The sequence below is a fragment of the Lissotriton helveticus genome, chromosome 3_2 (genome assembly GCF_964261635.1).
Source record: "Lissotriton helveticus chromosome 3_2, aLisHel1.1, whole genome shotgun sequence".
Taxonomy (NCBI): domain Eukaryota; kingdom Metazoa; phylum Chordata; class Amphibia; order Caudata; family Salamandridae; genus Lissotriton; species Lissotriton helveticus.
The window spans coordinates 352,805,387-352,832,037 of record NC_136062.1 but is presented as its reverse complement, the minus strand read 5'-3'; the positions used below and the strand labels follow the sequence as shown (position 1 = coordinate 352,832,037).

General features: G+C 42.6%; 1 protein-coding gene across 1 annotated transcript in view; it reads left to right on the top strand.

Moving 5' to 3' along the window:
- NELL1 (neural EGFL like 1) overlaps positions 1 to 26,651 on the top strand; it is a 3,494,430-nt gene that overhangs the window by 831,728 nt on the left and 2,636,051 nt on the right. Inside the window, exon 11 of the mRNA XM_078684549.1 lies at positions 11,696 to 11,795. Within this exon, the coding sequence (XP_078540675.1) occupies positions 11,696 to 11,795 (100 nt within the window). The remainder of the gene's footprint in view (positions 1 to 11,695; positions 11,796 to 26,651) is intronic.

Sequence of the window (26,651 nt, the reverse complement as noted above, 5' to 3'; positions counted from 1 at the left end):
AAGGAGGTGAGCGATCCGGTACCATGGGACAAAGACTGTTTGATGGCATTCCTACAGCTGCGAGAGGACCTGTGTCGTGCTCCGGCATTGGGAATGCCTGATTACAATAAACCATTTTTTCTTTACTGTTGTGAGAGAGAAGGTTGCGCGTTGTCTGTGTTAGTCCAAATCCATGGGAATGCCCGTAGACCAGTTGCTTATTTCTCGGCTACTTTAGACCCAGTAGCCGCAGCGTTGCCCGGATGTCTCAAATCCGTTGCTGCAACGGGTGTCAGCATTGAGAGATGTGAAAATATCGTCATGGGGCACCCGTTAGAGGTGTGCGTGCCCCATTCTGTTGAACTGTTGATGACCAGGACCAAAACACAGCATCTGACCAACAGCAGGCTCACGCGATATGAGCAAGTTATTCTTGCTGCAGAGAATGTGACCCTCAAGAGATGCTCTGTTTTGAACCCTGCTACCTTGATGCCACTCCCAAATGATATCGAGGATGATGATGAATGTACAGACCATGACTGCCTTGATGTGACTGAACTATGCACCAAACCCAGACCCGACATCGTAGATGAGCCACTGACCGACCCAGACGAAATTTTCTTTGTCGATGGCTCATGTGTAAGAGACGAAGTTGGGCAGTTGAGAGCAGCTTATGCTGTTTGTACAATTGCTGGAGTTGTGGAAGCTGGGTGCCTGGAAGGAGTACACTCCGCTCAGGTAGCCGAGATTGTTGCCTTGACACGTGCTTGCTTGGCAAGCAATCAAATTCGAGTCACCATATACACCGACAGCCAATATGGTTATGGGGTAGTTCATGATTACGGGCAGTTATGGTCTCAAAGAGGGTTCATGACCTCTTCAGGCTCTCCCATTCGCAATGGAGAGTTTGTGCGCCTGTTGTTAGAGGCGTTGCAATGCCCAGCAGGTATCGCAGTTGTAAAGTGCACCGCACATACCAGAAATGAGGACTTCGTTTCGAAAGGCAATAGATATGCTGATGAAGTTGTGCGGTATTGCGCGGAGCAAGGGTACTCTTTCACAGAGGTGGAAGTGGGTGGAATAAATGTAAGGACTGAATTAGCCATGATACTGGAAACTGTTGATACTTGGGATGAACTGTCAAACATGCAAGAAAATGCTCCTGATATTGAAAAAGAAACATGGGAAAAGGCAGGATGTGTAATGGGTGAGTCCCATTTTTGGGTCTCAGCAGACGGCAGAGCAGTGTTGCCCAATGAGATGGTGAGTCCAATGGCCAGACTCATACATGGTCCCGTACACTTAGGGAGAGATGCTATGCTGAGAGTGTTTAGACAGACTTGGTACAATCCTAAGTTTAGAATAGCAGCAGAAGCAGTGTGCCAGCGTTGTGTGACCTGTCAGCAGCTGAACGTAGGAAAAAGAACACCAGTTGCACTGAGCCACATAGGAAGGTCTGGAGGTCCATTCAATAGAATGCAGATAGATTTCATTGAAATGCCAAGGTGCAACCGCCTCCGCTATGTCCTGGTGGTTGTTTGTGTGTTCTCCAGATGGGTTGAGGCATACCCTACACGTAGGTGCGACACCCTCACAGTGGCCAAGTTACTGCTTAGGGAACTCATTCCGCGCTTCGGGGTGCCGGCCTTTTTGGAATCAGATAGGGGAACACATTTTAACAGCGAGCTTGTGAAAATGATTTGTGCAGCTCTGAATATCGATCAGAAGTTGCATTGCAGTTACCGACCAGAAGCCTCAGGAATTGTGGAGCAGATCAATGGCACGATCAAGGCCAGAATAGCCAAAGTTTGTTCCTCAACGACCCTGAGTTGGCCTGACGCCCTGCCATTGGTTCTCATGAGCCTTCGTAGTACCCCAGACAGAAGAACGGGGTTATCACCACATGAGGTGTTAATGGGGAGAGCAATGAGGCTGCCATCTGTCCCAACTACTGCACTGTTAAATATCACAGATGATATGATCCTGGACTATTGTAAGGGGCTGTCTGACGCCATTCGTTCTGTGTCCCTTCAGGTGCAGGCTGCCGAGGTTCCATCGTGCCAGGGCCCGTGCCATGACCTGTACCCTGGGGACTGGGTCCTGGTGAAAAAACATGTGAGAAGAAGCTGCTTGGATATTCGTTGGCGTGGGCCCTTCCAGATCATCCTGATCACGAACACAGCTGTGAAGGTGGGAGGCCTGCCCAATTGGATCCACGCGTCACATACGCGAAGGGTTCCAGCACCTCGGGAAGAAACAGCTCCTCTCTCGGATAGACGTCCAGCAGAGGACCGAGAAGCCATAGAGGGGGCTAGCCAAGCTGTAGAGGTGCCAGCGGAAGCAGGGAACGAGTCTGACCAAGCTGAGGACGGTCAGTACAACAGCGAAACAGACGACGCTACAGAAGGAGAAAGTAGCTGGGAGTACGAGTCAGACACTGACAGGTCTGACCGGGAGCGAGAACAGACAAGAAGGAGAAGGAGTAGAAGGGCACGTGGAGAAGCTAATTGGCCGCAAAGAAGGAGCTCTAGCCTGAGGTCAACTCCAGAGGTAACCCTTCCTCCGATATCAGAAGACTCAGACCCGGAAGAAGGTGCTCAGGGCGCTGAAGCACCGGACCGAAGAAGGTCAAGAAGAGTGCGTGTGCCTAACAGAAGATACTCCACACCTGAGTGGACATATCTGGCGACAAATGTCTGTGAAACCGGAGACAGGGAGGATCCGAGCGGTGGTGGTGTCCAGTTCTGAGCCCATTGTCACCGTGGAAATACGACTGTTGGTACCCGGAGTCGAACAAGAAGGGTCACTAACATTCATGCTCCCCAGACCTCCCCGCCTCAGCAAGTTAAAACACATGTTTCTCTCAGAATTGCAATTCCCCGACTTTGGTACAACGATAACAGCACATGAAGAGCACAATCTTCGTTTGGAAATACTGAACTATGCTATTGAAGCTACAGGCACAAACCTGATAGTAGACTGTTAAAGGACTTTGTAAATAAAGCAAGCAGAAAAAGAAGATTACCTAGCGCCCAGGAAACAGAGAATATTAGGGAACTTCCCTTGAGTTGATGGAGAAGGGCTAGGGTTGTCTTTATTGAACTGTTAAAGGACTTTTGCGAAGAAGGTTGTCAGCTTCCAGTTGTGTGGATTCTAAAGATAAAAGGATTAAAAAGAGACTGTAAAGGAACGAGAAGAAAATAACTTTTTGCTAAGATAAGAGAGAGCCATATTGTCTGACGAAATGGAAGCCGGCACCCAGAACCGCAGAGCTAAATGTATAATAGGTACACTAATAGTAGGAGTGATAATATTAATAGCTTTAGTGGTAACAATTTCTTATGTAAAGGGACATGAGGAAGAGGCAAAGGTAACTGATGTGAATTCTGTAGAAACGCTTACACCTACTGTTGCTGGTGAGAAAAGGGAAAACACTCAAGAGAAAGCGTTATTAGCTGCAGAAGCCCGCAGGTTACACGTAGATGAGTCCCAAGGAGACTTTAGGTCAAATGCTTATGCTAAACTCTTATATGAATACGTGGATGCCATGGAGGTTAAGGATTGTTACGTCTGCATGCAGTTGCCGGCGTCTGTAGATGAAGGCATTCGATATCATCACCTCCCGCTGACATATGGCATTACATGTAGCTTATTGCTTAGTATATTTTATGAGAGAGATAGTTTTGAATACTATTTCTCCAATTATGATTCAGTGTTGCCAGAAGTCCCAAATTATAAGCAGATGAACAAATGGGATTACTGGAAGAGTGAAGACAGATTGGCCAAGTTCTTCATTCCTTGGATTACCTTAGATACTTCACATGCCCGTAGAAATAACCTGACATGCAAGGTGTCAGAAGTCGAGAAGAAGTTCATAGGGCAGGTGGATGATCGTTACAGGAGACAAAAGATTTTGAAAAAATCAGGACAATGGAAAACAGATTGGACCGAGGAAGAGAAGGCACACAAGAGAAAGGGTAGTAGTGGTCCAATAGCTTTAGATAAGACGCAGAGAGGAAAGCTATGTCTTCACCGAGCCAAAACGTATTATGAAAATGTATACGTGGGAGAAGTCGACTGTGAACATGCTTTCAATATAGAGTACTATACTAAAGATTTCCTGAAGGGAATGCAAGTGATTCCAAATGTGTATTTTGTATGTGGAAGAAATGCCTACGTGAGACTACCTGACAATTGGTATGGATCATGTTACTTAGCAATTGTCTTCCCCAAAATATATCATGCACAAGACTTAGTGATCATTGAGGGCAAGACATCTTCGAGGGGAAGGAGAGATGTAGGAGATGCAGAAATGGTTGGAGATGTCTTTGGAGCTATGTTCCCTCTTTTGGGTCTAATCCTTAATGATGTTAAAATTAGACGGCTGGCAACAGTCGTCGACAGGTTGTCTGCCAGCACTGCTCAGTCCTTAATGCTGGTAGAAGGAGAGATGCAATCGATAAGGGCTATGGTTCTTCAGAACCGTCTTGCGTTAGATGTCCTACTAGCAAAAGAGGGCGGAGTCTGTAAGGCTTTGAAGGTCCAGGAATGCTGCACTTACATTCCAGACAATTCAAAACCCCTTGAGAAGGTTATTAGGAACATAACTGATATTCACAAGGAGATCGAAGATTTGAGTAGAGAAAATGTCTGGGAAAAGGTGGGCCACGGAATGAGTGCAGTTGGAGGGTGGATTTCCACCTTAGGCAAAAGCTTTGTGTGGTATATACTAAAACCTGTCATCATAGTATTGATCTGTGGGATCATATTGTGGGGATTGGTGAGGGTATTCAAATGGTACAGAGCAAGAAGGTCAGAAAGGGCCCAAAGAGAGCAGCTGCAGAGATTGGCTGCCATACAAGATAATCAGTACAGGAGTCTGAGGGCTCTGGAAGCGCAGAGACAAGTTATGCTACCAATAACTGCAGTTTAGATGTTAGTGATGACCCCGAGAGGTCATCAAAGGGGGGAACTGAGAGAGCGCAAACTGACCTAAATGTATGAGTACATCACACTTACCTGTAGTAAGCACAAATCATGAGGAGAAATGCCATGAGTGCTAATAGTATCTGTAATTATATTCTGAATGTATAGCTAATGTAGAGATTTAAGTAGAAGTGGAACTAATACAGAAATGTGTGACACTATATGATTTTAGTAGATGTGATTATTTCTGAATCCATGTCGTGTAGCTGTTAAAATATAAGATGGTATGTGGTTAAACGCAGAATGTGGTAGGCCTCAGGGCCAGAGCTAAAAGGGAAGGTGTTTCTTTTCACGACATAGATTGTATTAATGTTTTGGTCATTGCATTAAATGGGCCATGATTTTTAGAGATGTTTACTGAATAATAGAATAAGAGTATTAACATGCTTTAATTAATGAAGAAGTTGAATGCTATAATCATGATGAGAAATATTGTAGGCCTGAAATGTTTTAACATTGATTTACACGTACATGTCTGGGCCAAGAAATGTTGCAAGCCTTTTTGGAGGTCTATGAGAGTTGGGTTCTTGGCTGCAGATGTCTGTCTGCAAGGAAAGGGGGGATCCAATTATAAATGAATGAATAGAGGTCTGTTCAGTAGACGGCCCAGACATGGAGGAGGGTTCCGGAATGTTTAAGGGGTATCAGCGGGCCGGAGAAGAGTCTGAGAAGCAAGGTCAACTCTAACGTATGAGGCCCAATACAAAGCATCATGGAAAAAGCCAGAAGCTACACCACGTGAGGGGCGTCTCGCAAGGGGCGTCTCAAATGTTGTTGACTGTTTTGTATTAGGGACAGCACCCCTGGGTGGAGTTAGAGCAGATACCTGAGGACCCTTTAGAGAGCGGATGGGTAGGCAGAGAGGGGTCATGACTGGAGAACTATAGGTTTTCACCAAGAGACTTAGAGTGAGTGACTTCCCTTGGGGGTCATTCACTGCTGACACCTTTGTTAGGTTGGGACTTGGTTAAGTAGGGATACCATCTAGAGCAGGGTAGGGACAGCCTAACCTGTGCGTTTTCCTCCAACTTAAATGAAGGAGAGATATGCGTCAATGCTGATAGCTTTATTATTCTTAGAACTTGTGTTAGTGATTTCCGTTGCTCGTCTGAGGGCTTTCCGAGAGCACATGTATGTAATTGGACCTGTGTATCTCGTGAATCTCATTCTGAGATGCCTGTATTTGCAGCTTATCATATCCTTACAATAAACTTTTGAAAGCTAGAAGTTGTTTGTGATCTTTGGGAGCAGAGTCCTTTATTGGGTGAACTAACTTGGAAATGGATGTACTTTCTTCCTCAAAGACAGGCAACAAAGGTTCAGTCGACCAGATCGAGGTTTAGATCAATAGATATAAGGTATCGATCAAAATCTCGCCCTTTCAAGGGTGATCCCATAGTTCAACTTGCTGGTAACTAGAGCGCGAGTCACGGTTTTTGTCATGTGCACATACTTTGTGAAAGCAGTCAGAGTGAAGTGAGCCAATGATTAAAGTGGGTTGTCCCATTGTCTCATGCTGTATTCTGTGGTGGGTGGAAGCAAAATTTGAATGACAATTTAAGCGGCCAATGGATGACAGCTGCTGACCAGAATCCTTCTAATGTATGTACATGATTTGGAAACGCATTTAATCTCCCTGTGCATAAAACAAATGTAACTTATACCGGACATTGCTGTAAAGCACTCTAGTGCTCCCAGGCCAGCTATGCGTTATAAAAAAATAGTAAAAAAAAAAAATGCACACATATATACCGTGTGGCACTGATACCCCTCATCAGCACCTGGTGCCAACCAGGTATGATTTCATCACTACGGTTCAGAGGCATTGATTAACGCTCTTGCTGGTTGGCACCTGGAAGCATACGCTCACCACGCACTTAACATTCGTGACTGCACCGCAATCCCAGGGATGAACATATCAAGTTCCTTAATCCTTTACGGAAAGAGTTTTCTCTCAGTGCTCTTTGTTACATATTCATGAAATGATTAATTAGTTCAAAAGAGCAATTATTCCTAAGACATTTTACTCACAATATGAATTGATGTTGAGAACCGTTGATCCTTTCACATGGATTTCAATACATATTTAATAAGCCTGATAATTGTTTTTTTTTCTAACACCAACAAGATTCGCCCTTCAAATCTGTTTGATGAACTCTCCAGGCATGTTTGATATATATTTTTTTAAGATGTTGCCAACTGTGAAGTAAAATGCATGAGCATGATAAATGCAGATGAGTGGTTAGCGCACTGTAGTTGTAGTGTATTTTGTAAAGCACACAGCTGCCCCAACGGGGCGTCCCGGCGCTGTATAACGCTGTGGAACCCTTCCTGGCTCTCCCTGTGAGATGCCCTTCCTGGGCACCCCCCAAGATGAAGCCAGGCATCCCAGTGTTGTAGGGGCCGTTGTGGAGACTAAGCAAGCTATTGCCCAGAGTTGCAGTGTGGGACCCATGATTAGAGTAGGCGTCGAGGCGAGAATTATCGAGTCCGTGGACATTGAGCCCAAGACCCTGCCGCGTCGGGACTTGAACCCTGGTCCCGGGCCGATCTCTGTTTCAGAGTCTGTCGCTCTAACCAGTGAGCCAAACACTTCTCCAAGTTAGGAGGTGGATGGGTCCTTCTTGTAGACATACTAGAGTTGTAGCACTGGCTTCGCCTGCCTCAATTCGAGAGTTGTATGTCTCAGAAAGGGACTTTTATCAGCCGTGAATCAATAAATGCCTAATTTGTAACAGAATAAATGCCAGGATACAAAGTTTTACTCCGAAGCCTACTGTTGGCGCTATCGAATATCAGGGGTGCGGAATACTAAGGCTGTGCAGTCTTCTTTCCATCGCATACCTTTTTCATTCACTATCTTACACTCCATTTCCCGTTATCTCACCCTTTTATGTTCTACTCCTTCTCTGCTCTTTTCCATTTGTCACTATTTTTCTTCCTCCCTTTTACCTATTTTGTATTTTTTCCCTCTCTTGCTTGTGTCAAATAAGTCTGAAAAGGAAAAATTAGTGTCAGTCTTGATAAAACTGAGTGCCAGTGAGCCCCAGGTACAAGTATTGGCTTAAATTAAGCACTTGCCATGGTACTGTATAATACGTTTAGTGCCTTTCTACAGACATTTTGGGCCTTATTCACAAAGGTAAACTTATACTTTTGTATAAGCTTACGATTATTTGCTATACACAAATACATCTACGAGTGGTATCTTTACAAGTGAGGAGTCTCCTCACATAAAATACCTATCTTTTTATGTGCAGAGAATCTACACTCATCATGATACTACTCGTAAATCCCTTTGTGAATAGCAAATAATTGTAAACGTACTAAAAAGTGTGAGTTTGTGAATTAGACCTTTGTGATTTCTGGGATTGGGGGAGATACAGATCTTTTAGTCCTAAACTACAGTATAATCAAACTACTTACAGACCTACAATCCCAAACCGAAAGATCTTGCTCAGATGGAAAGGAAGCAGCGGGTAGAACCTACCTCATTACATACACAACTGGCACCCAAAATGTAATTGGCCTTTCCAAAATGCAAATTGTCCCCTGCCTTCTCCAAGGTTTTGACTTACTGACATCTATTGTCATAGTTTATTGTCCCAAACCCACTGCCCCTCCACAGCCCCACGCCAGTCCCTGGGGGTTCTGTGCTGGGATTATATCCAACCAGTCAGGTCCTTATTTCGGCAAATTACCATAAAAGTATTTTGCAAAATCGACATGGATCCTCGCAACGCTCCGCAATCCGGGTTTTAAGGTACTTTATCCAACGATTCTAAATGGGTTCCCTTAGACGGCCTTCACTCTATCACGGTCGGCCTTCACTTGTGACTTTATCAGAGTCTGGTGCAACCAGAAATCCATAGCTTGGGTTTTGTGCTTTCTGACACTATTATCACTAAAATCTTTAAAATCCGTAACTCTGGTTCTACTGATTGGATTTTTTGTTATTTAAGTCATGTTGTTGAATAGTTCCCACTAATCAATAGGACCTGTGTATTTGTTGGACAACATAATCTTTGGGTGAGATTGATTCTGGACACCTAGCAGGATATATTGGCCTGGAGACTAGCTAGCTCACAGTGCCACCTTAAGCCCCCTAACATGACCAGGGAGCGAATAGTTCCGGACAACTACTGAACATGGCAACCCCGACCCCTCAGGGATCGAGGAAACAGATCAGAACCATTCCTCAGTCACTCGTGCTTACTTGTGCTCGTAGAAGTATACAGAGAAAACACAGTGGAACATTTTCAATATATTTATTGAACCAGTGTTATTCTTGTATATAATACATGGGCTGAGATAATCAGTAGACACCAGAAGACGAAAGTGATTAGAAGGACCAAAAGAGTAAATAGTAGATATAGTTCTACCATGGTTCTCAAACAGTTTATATAGGCATGGATATAAACAAGGCAGTAATCAGGCATACTCCCAATATGCAAACCCTACTCTGTATGTACCAAGAGTATGTGTAGGTGTGAAGCCAAGAATACCTCCACGGGATGATCCAACTCCCCTGGTGGTAGAGAATGTAGGAGCCTGTCTTGGTCACGAACTGGACACCCCCTCAGCAAATATCAGACCGCTGCATGGTGAAGTGTCAGCATGCCAGGACACTCAGTGTCAGCTGAAGTGCCTCCTCTGCAAATTTTTTGGGGTGCTCTTGAATTATAATAGAAAATAGCCTTATGGTGTGCGTATAAATCAACAATGTATGGATATGTAGATAGCCAAGTCGCACCTTGGGTGACGATAGAACAACATTTGTGCATAGTACAGTACGTAGAAGGGCCTTGTATATGATGTTCTAGGCATCGTGATAATGTTGTGCATAGCTAGATGTGTAAACAAAGTAGGTTAAGAAAAAAAATCTAACATTGTTATGCACTCAAATATGTGCAAACGCTCACAGCAGAAATGTTAGTGTGAAAAAGAAGAAAATATAAGAAATGAGCAGCTGCACTACATGGGCCTAACCTGGGCACATAACAAAATTTTCCTTATTAAAAATAACTCTATTTTCCTAATTCTATTGTGGGCTCCTTTTATGGTGTGTTTTCACTTTGTTACTGTTTGAAGTGTGGCACAAATGCTTTACACATTGCCTCTGAGTTAAGCCTATTGTTCCGTGCCAAGCTACCAGGAGGTTGAGTACATGTACATTTTGAGTTTGTTTGTGCTGTACCCTGACAAGAATTAGGCTTGTTGCTTGACCAGGGCTAACACACTAGCCAATTAACAACCCAATTTCTTATATTCACAAGTAAGCGCTGGGGTGCCTTTGGGTAGCTATGAGCTCAATAAATGCTGTTAATAACAATAATAATGGTGAGAGGTGGTGTCCTACTACATGGGAGGAAAAGCTAATTAAGATATACCTTCATAGTCAAAATGCTTGGATTGCCAGTGAGGTACAATTCACTAGTCGGAATGTGTTGCTGATCTTTGAAAATAATAGATTTTCAGATCATGCCATTGGAAGAAAAATATCTTTTTATTCTCAGGGCAATTCAACTTCAGGAAAGGGACAACTTTTGACAGGCAATCTGAGCAAGGGTGGCTCTTGCTTCCAGGAATGTATGTTATCGTTATTCTAGGAAAGGTGTCAAAGGTTTGGTAGACATTTTGTCAGTCGTAAGACTCAATTCTTTTCCTGATTTCAGGATCAGTTACCAATAGGCATTCATTACAGATTACTCCTCACCCAGGGTTCAGTATTAAATGTTTGAACTTCTGGTAGGTAAATACGTGCCTTAACACTACTATGATACTTTTGTATTACGGGGTTTTGGTAACCGATATGAAGTTTGTGGAGTGGTTCATGACTTTTAGCTAGAATTGTCGGCCTGCAGATTAGTTGCAAAGAAGGCATTCTGCTTGGGCATGCTAATTTTTTGTAAAATAAAGAATCGGATGGGGAATTGGGTTGAGGTTACGTCTGGATTACTTACCAGTAGTGCTCAATACTTAGATTCTCTGTTGCCGTACTTACCAGCAGCAGCCTCTTCAGGTAAGTGCGGTGGGGGCAGTTGGGGGGATTTTTACAGATGACAACGAGGGCAAATGACTTATTTATTTAATTTTCCCTTGTAGTCGTCTGTTGACCCCCCTTCCCCTCCCATCCCATCCCCCACCCCACCAACCCGGTCCCACTGCTCTTACTTACCAGCACAGGCTGCTGCCGGCCCTTACTATCCATCCCTTCCTCTTGGAAATTCTTTGCAAATGTTGTTGTGGTTGTGTAAAGGTTTGGGATTTCGCTCCCTTTGCATGGGATAAAGGAGGAGCGTATTTATTAGCACATAGAGGAAAATAAATGAATAGATTAGGTCGGAGAAAGCCAGATCGAAGAGGCGGGACCCCTCACATTTAGTAAGTGCTGGGAAAAGGAATAGAGATTTGGAGTGAGGAAGATTACTGGGAACTAATCCAGATATTCAAGATCCTGGGTTGCATTTGTGGGCCTCTAAACCATTATTATTAGGTGTAATTGGTTGCAGAAAGTAGCAACTGAACTCTGAACATATGATTGAGCAACTTGATGAATACTGGAAGGGATGTGATTGTGCACAGCATGAACGCATCTGCTGGCTGTCGGTTGATTACATTTGCTATTCCTGAGCGGTATATTGGAAATTGTTTGACCCCCGTCTATTGCCTAAATGTGCGATATACGCCTTTGTGCTGGTATCATTTTCTTTACTTCATTTACTTACAGAATGGAGTTTTAGTCAAAGTAACAGAGACGTGCCCGCCTTTGAACTGCACCGAACACAATCACATTCTGCCAGAACACCAGTGTTGCAGTGTATGCAAAGGTAAGCAGAATTCAGATTTGTGATTTTTTTTTATTCAAATCAAAAGATTAACCTTCGGTTTTGCTGCAGATATACTTAAATATTTATTCATGGGAAGGTGGTTTCAATGCATCTCTGGTTTCCTCAGGGCAGCCTTTTTTATTTAAAATATGCATGTGATTAACGCACCCTACATGGAATGAATTCGTTGGAAAATAAAAGAATGCTTTGGGGATAAATGTGCACAGAATAATCCGTGTCCCAGTACAAACCAGTCAGGGAAGATGAGAAAAATGTGAAGGCCGTTGTTGTCAGACGCTAAAACCGACCTCGCAATAATTTTTAAATAAAATCTTGAAAATAATTCTTGTTGGTGAAAATAGTTCTTGCTGGTGAAGGACAGTCAGTTCCATCTTCTGACATAGTACTCCGCTACTTACCTCAAGGTGTACCCTGGGAACGGTGTCCTATCATTTAATGTGCTGTCATTTCAAGCACAATAAATGTAAATCCAATTGCTTCGAGGCGCTTTATGGCTGCACTAATAGTGACCTAGGTTTGATATTTCATCCATGGGTCAAGTGCAGCTTCTGAAAAGCTGTTGCCCTGCGTGTTTGAAGATCCTAGGGAGTTCCTGAGTGCTGGGCCTGAAACTGAAAAGCAGAGGCCGCCCTTGACACATGCTACATATAGAGCTACTCCTGAGCTTCTAATGCAAGAAAAACTGGCTGAATCTTTGAATGTATGCCCTCAGTCAGTCAGTCCATAAATGCTTCATTCAGTAGCCTTATCAGTGGAAGAATAGGTTTAAGATGGGTCAGTTACCCCTGGATGGATTGTGGTTAGGCTTTTTGAGCAGTGTGGTTAAGAGTGCGGGGCAGCTTAGGCAGCGTAGAACTATACTACGCCTTTTTCTGTCGTTTGTAACAGCATTTGACCCATAAGAGAATAGGTTTAAAATAGCTTCAGGGTGTAAGAACCAGCAGTAATGGTGACAAGAGAGACCTTCGTGTCAGATCCCACACCCTTCTTTGTTAGTAACATCAGCTTATTGCGGATGTATGACACTACAATGCATGCTTTCACTCCGCATGCCATTACTACGCAACTTTTACAACGCAAGTCGTTACAACGAGTTGCGTTGGGGGGCGCTGGATAGTGGTATAGTTTAATTTACTATTCCAACTCCAGTCCCCGTGGATAGTAAGGAGGTGTTGAATAGTAATTAAACTATTCCCTATCCTAGAGCGCCTTCCAGCGCAAGTCATTGTAATGACTTGCGTTGTAATAGTTGCGTCGTAATGGTAGTGCGGAGTAAAAGTTGCGTTGTAAAGGATGTTTCCCGCTTATTGCCTCCTGAGATATTGTTTTGAATAGTTTCGCTCTTGTCCTAAACTGATTAACTTCTCACATAGATCTTGAGGTGGGGTTGTCCAGTGCTTATCTTTTGGTAGTAATGGTTTGCAGATTCTTAATAATGAACGCATAGCGTTCAGTGTAGCATTTACTAACAGCAGTCTCGTAGGGTTGTAAACAGAGTAACACTTCGTTTCCAAAAGGTTTTCAATTTTACTTTGTAAAATTCCAGCTAACCATACTTAAATTGCATTAGTTATAGAAACTGTAAACAGCTGTCCAGATTTCACAAGAACCTAATATACGTATGTTTTTCTTCCAGTCCCTACATGCACCAATAGGCACATTTTGTGCATTGCTTCAGCTTCAACAGCAATTTTCAAGTGTCCATACTGAGCTGTATTATGGCCACTAAGGTTCTGTGCACACAGGCTTGCCAACTGCAAACATGCACTTGGGGGTGACCCTGGAGTGTTGCAGGTTCGGAGTATTCAATCATTGTGACTGGGGACACATTTCTTTCCTGCCAATTTTGAAGAAACACACACACATGAATGAACATTGGCTTTCGCAGTTTTTTCTAACCCTGCAATTGAGATATAAATGAAATTGCAAAATGTCCCAGTACATGCATTTTCAGGCCCACCATGTAAAATTCACATCCTGAACCTCAAGTGTGGAGGACTGGGGGTTTGCTGGTGTAATTAACCTGCCTCGTACCAGGTGAAGCATGGGAGTCAACCAATACTCAAGAAATCGACATGCACACGCAGTATTTTCATTGGTCTTCATGTGCAGGAAGAGAATACCTTCAAATTTGTGCAAATGTTAAGTGACGCTCCAAGAGAATATCCAAAAATATGTCGGTGTTGGGACTGCCTATGTGCCACAAAGCTGTTTGAAATATTGAAGGCAGAGCGTGAAACATGGTTGCATTTTATGGCCAACTCCCCTGCACCCATCTGTCTCCTACCACCACGCCGGCCAAAGGACAATATTCATTTGTTAGTGGCAGGTCAGCAAGTGTAGCAGAAGTGGAATACCTGAAGGAGGAAGACACTTGTAGTATGCAGTACTTCCCTTTCTTATAGTAATTATATATAATAGATATTATGATATTTGATTTAAAAATATATAATATATCATAATATAATTTTATAATCTATAATATTATACATATATTCATAGTTGGTGACCTGATAACTGAACAGGGTAATACTTTAAGGAAATTAGGTGTGGTTAATATAATGTTATATTTTATAATATTATAAATATATATTATAATGTACAGTATTATAAATATATTCATACTGGGTAACCTCATAATTGAACAGGGAAATACTTTCAGGAAATTAGTTTTGAACATCAAACAGATGTGTAAAGAATACGTTTATTTCCTTTTAATGCAAAATTTCAACACCTTTCAAAGGGAGTGACTTCTTCTCTGCAGGTGTATATCAGATATGTCAGACTATCATTACACATGTTTGTTTCATTTTTGATTTTGACTGTCCGCAGGCTTGGATGAAACAAATTACACCTGTCAACGAGAGATGTCCTGGGAGCAAGAAATTGCTTGTTTCACTCTGAGGTTATTCTTTGTGATGTGTCCAGGGAATTACTCGGCTTCTGACCTGTATGTAACAGCTCATACCTCTCACTAGCTGTCCCCACACCTCCATTAGCTGTGCACATCCACAGAGCAGACGAAGCAGTCGTCTAGACTTTCTAGTGGCAGTAGCTGTCTCTTAGGCAACTCAGCTGTGAGCTTGTCATGTACCTAATTCCATAATTTTGTAAACTGGTTTGGGAATAAAGTCTTCACGGTAGTTGGTTTTGACCTTTCCTATAACCTCCAAGAAAAGGTTAACATTTTTCAGTTTAATGTGGTTGCTAGTGGTTTCCTTGTCAACCATTCTTTATCCATCTTCTGAAATTCAGGAAACTCGGGCTTCTTTAGGGGCACAACCGGCACTTAAACACGACATGGTGCACACATTGATGTATGAACAACTGCTTACTGTCGGGGACGTCAAACACAGGCTGTCCTGCAAATTGTCCTGTCTGCCTCTGACAATAGAAGATGGAGGCCCGGGTGACTGGTTTTGTATTGCTTCAAAGAATCCAGCTACAATAAAAGGCCTCTCCTTCGGTACCACTATAATAAAATATCCATTAGAGAGCAGACCATTGCGAAGAATTCTACTAAATCGAACAAGCTAGGTTCAAACACAAATGTATTAGCCTAATACCTAAATTCATAGGTTGAAGCTCAACGTAGTGCAACAACCCTACAGTTAACCCTTGCCCCAACGTTAACACTGAGCCTAAAGCTACATTTTACAATAACCTTAATTTTAGGCGTAATCCTAAACCCAATGTTAAATTTACAGCATGACTAAAGCATAACCCAAACTGTGACCCTATACCTCTTCCATCCGCTTTCTAAAGGTACGGCTTAAGAGTTTGTCTCTACCTGGGCATTTAAAACTTAGAATGATATGTTCCAGCATTTTAAATACACTGCACCCAGCACTATGGCCTGTTTAGGACCGACACTAGAGGTGACATATCTATTAAAATAGAAAGGCTCAAACCTGGCAAAAGTTTTTTTTTGCCAGGTCGAAGTGACAGTTTAAAACTGCATCCTCAGGCTACAGTGGCAGGCCTGAGACATGTTTAAAGGCACAATCAGTGCTGCAGACCCACTACTAGCATTTAATTTACAGGCCCTTAGTATATGGACTACCACTTTACTAAGGACTTACAAGTAAATTCTGTGTGCCAATTGATTAAAGCACTGCTTAGCAGTGGTAAAGTGTGCAGAGTCCTTAAAGCCAACAAAGCAGGTTGAGAAAACAATAGGTTGAAGGCAAAAAGTTTGAGGATGATCTTAGAGAGAGCCAAATCCAACATACGTAATATTTTAGCCTTCTGGAGATGAACCGAGTGGTCGAGGCAGAGGACAGCAGGTATCGTCTTAGGTACCTTGCAAAGTGCTCAGATATTGTGTTAAATATTTTTGATTAAGTGATAGAAAAGATTCTGCAAGTCAGGGAGCAGGTACACACTTGGCTAATATGGGCACAGTGCGCTGTATAAGGTTGCGCATGGCATCTATAGTGTACAGGAGGTTGGGAATAGGCCCAATATTTGATCTTTTCAGCGTACAAATTATACATTAATTATGTGTTTAGTGCAATTGGATTAAAGCTGACATGCAAGTTTGTTAGTACCTTAGCTCTCTATTATATTTTCTGAACATTTGTAATATACAGAATGAGTCTGCAATGCTTTTTCAATATTGGTATCCAAGTATAACAGATTAATTTTGGATTCAAGATAGATAATTCCTGACCGCTTAGCTGGGGTTTTCGGAACCATCCCCTACACAAGATTATCTTTAGGAGTAAGCATGTTGGGACCTCATCGGTTTCGGGAGCTATGGCAGAACAGCTTACTGCAGTCTGTGTTAACACTGCCAGGTACCATACACATATTTAAGTTAGTGTATGTTACTACATTAACCAATTTACTTTCTGGGACCTCCATCATGATACTGGTCATAAACATTTGATCAAAGGCACAATAAAACAACGTTTAATGCACCATATGGGGTTCTTTTTGTTGGCAGTCTCGAGTGGTCAACCAAAATGTTCAGGCTCAAGTCTGTGAAATAGCCTTTGGGTACAGGGCTTCTCCTATTAAGATACAGGGTTAGATGTACCACGCGCAAATTGCGAGACTTTTGCGACTTGCTATTTGCGAGGTGCTATTTTGCATGTATAACAGTCAATCAGGGAATTATAAATGTGCTACTCACCTGTGAGGGTCTCAAGGCCACGAAGGGGGGGAGGGTCCACAAATCTGTTTAGCCGAGGAGCCAGGTCTTGAGGGTCTTCCTGAAGGTGGTCAGGGAGGGGGCGCATCTGATGTTTGTAAGTAGCTCGTTCCAGATCTTGGCTGCAATGTGAGAGAAGCATCATCTACCTGCTCTGGCTCTGTGGATGCATAGAGTTTCGGCAAGTGCGAGGTTGGAAGATCGTAGGCTTCTTTTGGGTATGTGGAAGTTGATTCTGTAGTTGAGGTATTTGGGTCCATTGTTGTGTAGGCATTTGTAGGCGTGAGTGAGGATTTCTAAAGTGACTCTTTTCTCCACGGGGAGCCAGTGGAGACTTCGTAGGTGTTGGCTGATGTGTCCATGTCGGGGGATGCCGAGGACGAGTCTGGAGGCGGTGTTCTGTATTGTCTGGAGTTTGCGGAGTAGGGACTTGTTGATGCCGGCGTAGAGTGCGTTTCCATAGTCCAGTCTGCTGGTGATGAGTACGCGGGTGACTGTCTTCCTAGATTCTAGTTAGGTCAACATGTTTCTTGCCTCTAAGTCTCAAAAGGGTCTATGGCTTTCACCAGGACCAGTGTGAAATTGCCTTACAATATACAATAATCTAACAATATTTGATTGAAATTATTAAAGTCTTTCGCATCTTAATGGGGACACACAAAGAACACAATTGAGTATCTGTTTGTAATTGAAAACCTGGTTGACAGAACATGAGCACAATGGGAATCAAACAATGATAAATATAACTGATATATCATGTACTTGACTGTCCAGAGTCAGTCGGTGCATACATGTAGAAGCTTTGCAACGCTACAGCACGACAAACTGCAAGATCATGTACCAGTATCTGTTAAGGGTTTATGCAACAATATCTGTGAGGAGTGATGTAATATCTCAAGTTATCAAAAAAGATTTAAGGCTTCATGGTGCACGTTGGACTGGAAATATCCAATCATGGAATATCTAAAAAGAGTACTCTCTTTTCAGATATTCCATGATTGAATATTTCCAGTCCAACGTGCACCATGAAGCCTTAGATCATGGCAGTTGTCATGACCTACATCTACATTATCTCCTACCTGGTGAATTACGAGTGCACTACTCATACTTCTCCAGTGGTATAAATGGTGATAGCAACTGATCATGAGCCTCCAAGTCCCGAACGGTGAGGAGACCCATCTCTCGCCTGGTTTTTAGCACCATCATGATGCAGCTGAAAACTATTTCCAGGTGTACCATTCCATGCTGGCCCATGTGGGAAGCGCCTCTTATATCACCACGGCAGAGCCATGCACGGTCCACGGGTCACATCACGTGGTCTAAACGGAGACCGTCTCTCTTGCCACGGTCTGTTTTTAGTAAAAAAAGTAGATAGAAAAAAGGAATGATCAGCCCGGGTTTGGATTGAGCAATTGTTGAAAAGGCTCACGCAAAGGCACAAACTGATAGTTTGTCTATGAAGACGTACTTGTTGCCAATTCTGATGAGCGCATTGTGTTATGGTGCGAGGCGCTACACAGTGCAAAGGTGTACGTTTCCTAAGCAATCTATTTACCTCTACATGACTATCTAAGGAATCGAGTTTTCAGAAGTTGTCCACATAAAGGTTTTTACCTTTGTGAAAGAGTAGCTAGACAAGCTCTCATACAATCTATCCTGTGACTCCTAGTGTGAGAGGGCAACTACTTGGTTTAGAGTGGAGTCCTACCCTGTATACACTCTCATGCTGTACACTTAGCCTGTAGAGCTCTCACACAGCATATACAACTTGATGCCACAGCAAGCTCTTTTGCTCGCAATATACTGCCTGAACATCAATTTCCCTTTTTAGAGAATCAAGGACTTAATCACCATATTATTTCCAGGAATAAAAAACTTTGGTAACCTGACAGTTAAATGTTCCACCAAAGGCTGAATTTTGAAAAGTCTGTCAAGGTCTGCATGGTCTTGTAGTAATGCAGCGTAATTGTCAGTGAATTGCGGCATATGCTGCAATAGCAAAAAACTCTGCTCAAATATGGTGCGAAGATGGGTATTACCCAGACCATGATAGTAGACCTGTAGGACTGCTAGAATAATTTGTGTACTAACCCCTTTTTAAGCATAATGCCCAAAAATATCTTCCACTCCACAACTGAAGTGGGAGCCCACAGTTGTGCCCTAGAATGAGTCCTTATAGTGCCTCCATGATCACTCAGAAACGATTTGGCATGTACATTTGTTTGCTGCAATTGGCAAAACAAGTGGCTGTCTCGACTTTAAATCTAGGGTTGCCAGTGAATGGCAGATTTTGGGACTAAACTAAACTGGGGGGCTGCAATAAGAGCACTCCATCAGTGCTTGCTGTAGCACAGGCCCGCTCTCTGGGTTTGTCTACCTGCTATTGTCGCTCTGCTACGTGTGCTAGTGAAGGAACAGCACAATTGCCATCATCATGTCCATCAAAATCACTGGAAGATGAGTCATCGGAAGGAGCTCCGCCAACTGATATATCACATTCAGATTCTACTACATTTACCTGTCCCTCAGATGGTGTCTCGGTATCTGCTGTCTATATATCTGTACCTGCCTCAGAGCTCACCTCCATAACCCGAGTTAGGGCAAGGACAGCAATCATCCACCAAGATGCCATCCTTGCTTACTATCTAAAACCTTCCATCTAAACCACTGTCCTATGTAAAAAGTATTGTTCTAAATCAGTCGGTGGGTGTGTGCATGTCTGAAATGTGTGCAATAGTAAATAAACACAAACGTATTTACCTTGTTCTCTGAATCTGCAGGTTCTCCAAAGACACTAAAAAATAAACCCACAATATTACTTCACCTTGCTACATACCCAATATCACGGGTTACATTGGTCATGCCTTCTGAAAAACTTAATTGTTGGTGGAGCTGCTGGGCCTTTGCCATGATAAAACTAGTTTCCGGAAGCCACTAATCACTCTTTGATCTCAAGAAGCACACATTCACATAGGAGCACCTGCCACTTGGTAAAACACACAGTGCTATCACCAGGATCACTGGAACCATGTAGCTGACTAAATTATGCAACAAGAAAAGGAAAATTATACTGCATTATGTGGCAAATTTTTTGACAGTATTACATCATTATTTTTTGATTTCAAAACTGTATGGCCAAAGATTTCACCTCACTATCATCAGTATAACAACCAAATATAGAAATAGACAACTAAAAGATGACCAGTCAACCTTTGAGCAGGGCCTTCCATGGCATGCAGTGAAATATTGCCACATTTTTAGTAACTGCAAGTTCTTTTGAAGTCAGTTTTCTAATAAAATCTCCTACTTTTCTCTTTTAAAAGTTTGCGGCATATGTACAGAATGGCTTTTTTTCTATATGTGTGTTTTCCATGGGGACAGGTGGATTCTCCCCACTAGGGGAAACACACATGTATTTAAAAAAAACAAATTAGCCCCCAAGGGAGTCATGTCTTTAGGTGCAACCCCTACCTACATTTCTTTCATTATTTTATTTTTTGTGGGGTTGGTGTTGTCTCGTAGGGGGCCTAACACACACATTTCACCCCCACAAAATAGGCTTATTAGTATCAGGAGGGCCAACCTCCTTACAATTTGACTAACGACCACTAAAGGGATCGACCCATGAGTCGATCCCTTTAGTGTTTGTTAGGGATGACACTCACCTACACTTCCCTTATATACTGCTAGAAATGTGCGTTAGCCCTTGGGGTGGGGCTGCGATCGTGACCTCCCTTCCCAGGAAAAACACACATTCCCTAAAGAAATTAGGGCTCAACAGGGGGTTGGCCTGTATGTCAGGAGGGCCGCCCCTCTAACAATTTCACTTTTATTCTTATTTTATTTTTAAACCTTTCCTGTGGGTGCTACGCACCCCCATTTGGAAAGAAACACATACATAGAAATAGTTCTGCCGGGGGGGGGGGGAGGGGAGGGGTTTGCCCCTTCACCAGACGGGCAATCACTAGACAATCACTAGACACTGTTCCCTGTGGCCTAGGTCAAAAAGATATAGTATTCTACCTCTTTATAACTATTCTGCATTTACAGATAATTGCCGTCACCTGTTTGAATCTTGAATGTGCTGGGCCTAGGTGTTATTACTGTGTCTTTCAAGCATTTTTCAATTTTCAAGCATCTATTTTGCTGTTCAATAACTTTGTTGATTCATCCTCTTGCTTGCCTCTAAAATGGCTGCCTTATCCAGTATATGCAATTTAGGTAACATTACCATCACACCAAGCCTATCGCCGGCTACAGTATCTTTTGATGAAATTGTAAGAAAAAGTTTTGTTATCTTCAGGTAAAGATGGTTTTATTTGCTACTTTAATAATTTAAAACAGATGAAACCTATTTTCCCATGCTCTGCCCTACTCTTCCCTCTTGTTCCCTGTAAAACTTCCACCCCTTTCATTATACAATCATCCCTTGTTATACACCTGATTCCCACATGCAGAATACACATCTGTAGTGCTGTGTAAAGAGCACTGCTGTCTCTTGATGCCAGGATCATGGTCTACTGCCCCCTTTGGCATTAGGATATGGCATCATGGTCAGCGAAATTATGATGAAAAGGTCGTTGAAGTCTACTGGCCCCTCATCTTCCTGTCCGCCAGAACAACATTTTCAATGCATATGACCATGTCGACCCAGTGTCGCTCAGAAGCAAATGCATGAGACAGACCAGTTATCCAAATGTATACAGCTCATGGGATGTATGTCATTACCACACATGTTTTTACAACGCATGCCTTTAACACGCAACATTTCCAACGCAAGTCGTTACAACGAATTGCGTTGGGGGGTGCTGGATAGTGAATAATTTCATTTACTTTTCCAACTCCAGTCCCCGTGGATAGTAGGGACGGTTTTGGATAGTAAATTAACTATTCCCTATCCTGGAGCGCCCCCCAGCGCAAGTCGTTGTAACGACTTGCGTTGTAAAAGTTGCATGGTAAAGGTACTGCGTTGTAAAAGTTGCGTTGTAAACGCTGTTCCCCCAGCTCATGCAGTGTCTCTGCCTAGGCACAATCAGCTGCCAGGCCAGAGGATTAGGGGAGAGAAATGGGGATTGTTATTGAACAGATTGATACAGAGACAGCAGGATGCTAACATTATGGGTGTATGGTATCAACAGGTGGATGTGTATTGCCAGATGTATGCTTCGGGCAACAGCTGCCAGTGCACAGAACGTTTCTTCTTAGTTGCTTACAACTGCATTACTTCAGCAAATAGTTGTATATAGTCTATACCTCTACCAAACAATACCTATATGGTTGATGAGCAAGGGTATTTGGAACCTGAGGTAAGACGCTATTTTGCTATTTGCATATTGACTTCCCCACCAGGCAATACATCTATTTTCTGACCATTTGTTGCAACCTGTCATGCTTTTGTGTCTATTTGTGGTGGTTCTGTATGGAAGCTGAGTACATCCATCATCTTGTGTGTTTTGCTGTTCACCCTATGTGGGAAGGGTATGCCCAGACGTGGGTCCCTTGCTCACTAGGCCACTGGAGTCAAGCTATCCTGGCTGAAGACGGCTGATAGCCAGAAACCGGTCCTAGGATGCTTCATTCCGGTCCAGAGAAGGCATGGCTTGGCAGTTCGGGCTGGACTGTTCCCATGAGGCACAGGGTCAAGACTGATTTGCATATGGCCATGTCTGTACTGGGGTGGCTTGGTGAGCAAAATAACGATCGATTAAACCTGGATCTGTGACTGGGGGGGAATGCTTTGCCATTGCGCAACATTCCGTCCATCATCTTGTGTGTTTAGCACAGCCCCGGATGCCAAAAGCAGCTCTAAAGGACCCATGAACTATTTTTTCTTACTGCTCGGAATATTGTAAACAAATAAGTGCCCTTGCTACATTGGCGCACTGTTTTCAGCCTCCCAGATAACAACCCTTCCACAAACAATATAAAAAATATAAAGTGGGAATGAGTGCAACAAAATCCCATATCTATGCAAAGCAGGTTTTTTCATTCGCAGCTCGGTAATGCAGTTTTTTTTTCAAGGGTTCGAATTCAGTGATTACCTGCTGACGTGGTTCTTGGACAAATCCTCTTGATAGATTAAACTTGCATTTTATCAAAGAAAACAGTGATTGGAAAATACGACTTCTGTCCCCTTTATTTACCGGTTGCCAGTACTGGCACATTCATTCTTTTCTATCTCAGACTGCATCCAAATTGGAAATGCACATTATTTATAAACAAGCTACTTTACTTTTGTTCATGTACGCAGAGGGCAATCTGATTTATTATATTTTATAGCTAGACAGCAAACCAGTCAAAAACCATTAACAGAGAAGAACAGAAAGAAGAGAACATGGAACCAAAACAAAAATCCATTTAAACCTATAATAACCCAATTATAAAGTAGACAGAAGTATATGGAAAGGGAGGACAAAGAGTATGGGGGAGGCTGCAAAATATAGTACAACCTCCGTTGGGGTGAATGAATGCCATATAAGGATACAGCTCAATAAATGTACCCAGAATCTGAAGAAATATCTGTTTCTGGACGCAAGACGTGTCCTTGATTTCCCTTTATCAATAATTGAGTCTGCTCCTGTGTCCAATCATGGCCGCATGTCATCAAGTAATAGTTTTGTTTTGCTATTCTGTTTAAAAAGTAGAGAGTTCAGCATTAGCCTCACTTCATGTGCCACTCTCTTGACAATAGAGTACTGTAGTTCCTGCATACACCCCGCGACTGTTTAATCATTCTTGAAAAATTTGATCTATGTCTAGGTTTCACTTTTACTACAGAAACTGTATTATATTTCCTATATGTAATGTTATGTTTTATGCTTTGCCCGCTATATGGTTATATATATATATATATATACATACCGAATAAAGCATTTTGAACTTGAACTTGAACTTGAGATCAGAGTGTGACAGTGTTGCTTAGTGCTGAGCAGAGAAATATTAAGAGAATAATATATGTAACTTTACGATTATATACCTAAAAAAAATAATAAGAAAAAAATGTCACTTAACAAAAACAATAATTATTGAAAAACAGAAACATTACATTGTGTATTTTACCCCTCAAGCCAATTCAGAGGAACATGTGGAGTTTAAAAAAAAAGAATCTGGTTGTCTACTGACCTGGGACTCTTACTGAAACCATAAACATGGGATTGAGGTGGGATAAAAGCATGGATTTCTCACTTCTCACAGTATTTGTACTGCCTGGCGATATTTGCCATCAGTAGTATGGCTAGCGCCTACCCTGGACAGGATACAACATTGAATGGTGACTCATCATTGTAGTGTTGTGTTTACTAACCTAAGAAGCATTAATATTAGTGGATTAGTCCTTTCTTGCAGGGTTTCTGTACTCACACAGAACTGTGCACAGAGGAGTGGAACCTCGGCAAATTAGGATGTCCCAAAACTTACCTTAGCAACCAACTCACCCCTTACCGAGCTAGCTACAGTGTCTCATTGGACATATCAAACTCCCAATGTTTAGACAAACCAGAACATGAACTTACAGTACCTCAGGGTACGTGGGACTCATGAACACTCTTTCGTTATATTATCATTACAAACCAGAACATGGAGTAAAGAAGACACATGTGCATTTGAAATGTTTATTTACTAATGCCGTCTTCTCAGGCGCAGTATCTTAGATAATACAAGTATACTTATTATCAGTATCAAAATTATCAGCATAGTTACTAAGACATAAAAAGCGAATGGTGACAGCATGTTAACATGCTGTAATGAATAAGAGTTAACAACACTTATATCTCACCCTCCCTAACACATATATTATATTATTAGCTAAGAAGGTCTCTTTGGGTTGTTTTAGGGCGGGCCCATACCTTAGTGTCCTAGCATGAAGGAATCACATCAGCATACACCAGCTCTCTCTGCATGTGCACCGCATCAAGTGAGTTAACAATTCTCGTGCAAAGCAATATCAATCCCGCCTCAAGCCCAAATTGGCAAAGGCTGCACTTGTGTTATGACTATGAAGGTGTGGAGATCAGACCTCATAACAATTCCATATCGTGTTGCTCCTGAAACTTCAGCACTCTCCGTGCAGACATGGTTTATTAAACAAAACTGATATCAGAGCAATAACATATTATTCTCACATACACCACGGCAAACCACTAGGTTGAAAGCTAAGTCAACAATTAAGGGTCGTGTGCAGAAGTTGCAAGAAAGGAAAAATGGCGTTTAAATCTCAAATGTACCTATGCTAACTTAACACGATATAAGGATATATAGGAGCTATACAACACCCCCCCATGATCCGAGAACGGACTAAATAAGATAACAGAAGTGCCATCACATGAGAGCAGAATCCAATTATAAACGAGCATGAATAAAAATTCAATTTATAAAAACTAATGCTAAAAAATAGCCCACAAGTATAATGTGGCTCAAGCCAATAGGCAAGCAAAAAATAAAATGTCTTGACCAAAAGTCAATAAAATCAAGGAAATGCTATCAATCAGCATGTCAATTTGAGGCAGTGTCTATGACAAGACTGTATATGAAAAGTAAGCTGCAACAGCCTCCAGGAGGAAGTCACTGTCCTCATCCGAAAACAGTTCAGCCATCCAATTTAAAAGATGAAAGGAACATACGTGATCTTCCAGCACCGGATCCTCTATAACCATCAGAGGACAGCTCGGTGGGTTTTCAAGAAAACTTCGTTCCAAGAAATTTCGCGCTGCCGACAACACATCCCAGGGACCCATTAGTCCATGTGCCACCGCCAAGGCCATAATCCTTTCGTCAGAACAAACCAACTCGTGAGCAATGATAGGACTCATCAGTTGATCAAAATCGACGTCAGAAGATATTGGTCCGCAGAGACACAAATCAATGGCCCAAAGGAAATCACAGGTCAAGCAGTGAAATACAGGCTGGACACAGGTGAAATAGGAGAACCGAAAAGATAATCCAAACGCCGTGCTTAGAGTCGCCAACGGCAGTGTGCCATAATAATCAAGCATGCGGTTGCGAAACCGCGTCAGTAGCAGCTGAGCGTGGTCTGGCACAGGAAGGGCATCCATATTTAAAAAGGCAGAAAACCACCAATGCGCCAGCCGCTAATGCAAGTAAAAACGGGAACCCTCCAAATAAGGATGAAAAAATAGAATGGAAGAAGGCAGGGATGACTCCAAAAATCTTCTCAAAGGAAGTCACGAGACCACCGCTAACAACTTTAAAAAAATGTGCTAGGCCCGTTGTGGAGGATGCGTTAAAGATAGAACGGACCATGGCTCCGAAATGCAAAGGCAAATCAGTGTTTAAAAGAGCCTGAACCTCCGTACGGGTGTTAGCAATGTGAAGCACGAAAGTTTCACGGGCCGAGCTCAAGGCCACCTCTTTCTGGGACAATAGAGCTCTTATTCTAGCCATGCCGCTGAATTCTGCTCCCAAGGTCGGTATCTGTGGCCAAATGGAAGACTCCCTATGTTCACGTGTGGGAGGATAAAGAACATTTCTGCAGCAAATAACTCGCTCACTTACTGTTACTATGAAAGCAATACCTTTAATTAACCCACAACAGTTTTCATTATTGAGCATTAAATAACTACCATTCTCTAACAATTTAAACGTGGGGATGATAGCAGGAACTGGCGTGCCCTGTAAAACGCAAGCCATATTCGGTCGGTCCTTGTTACATGAACCGTGTAACT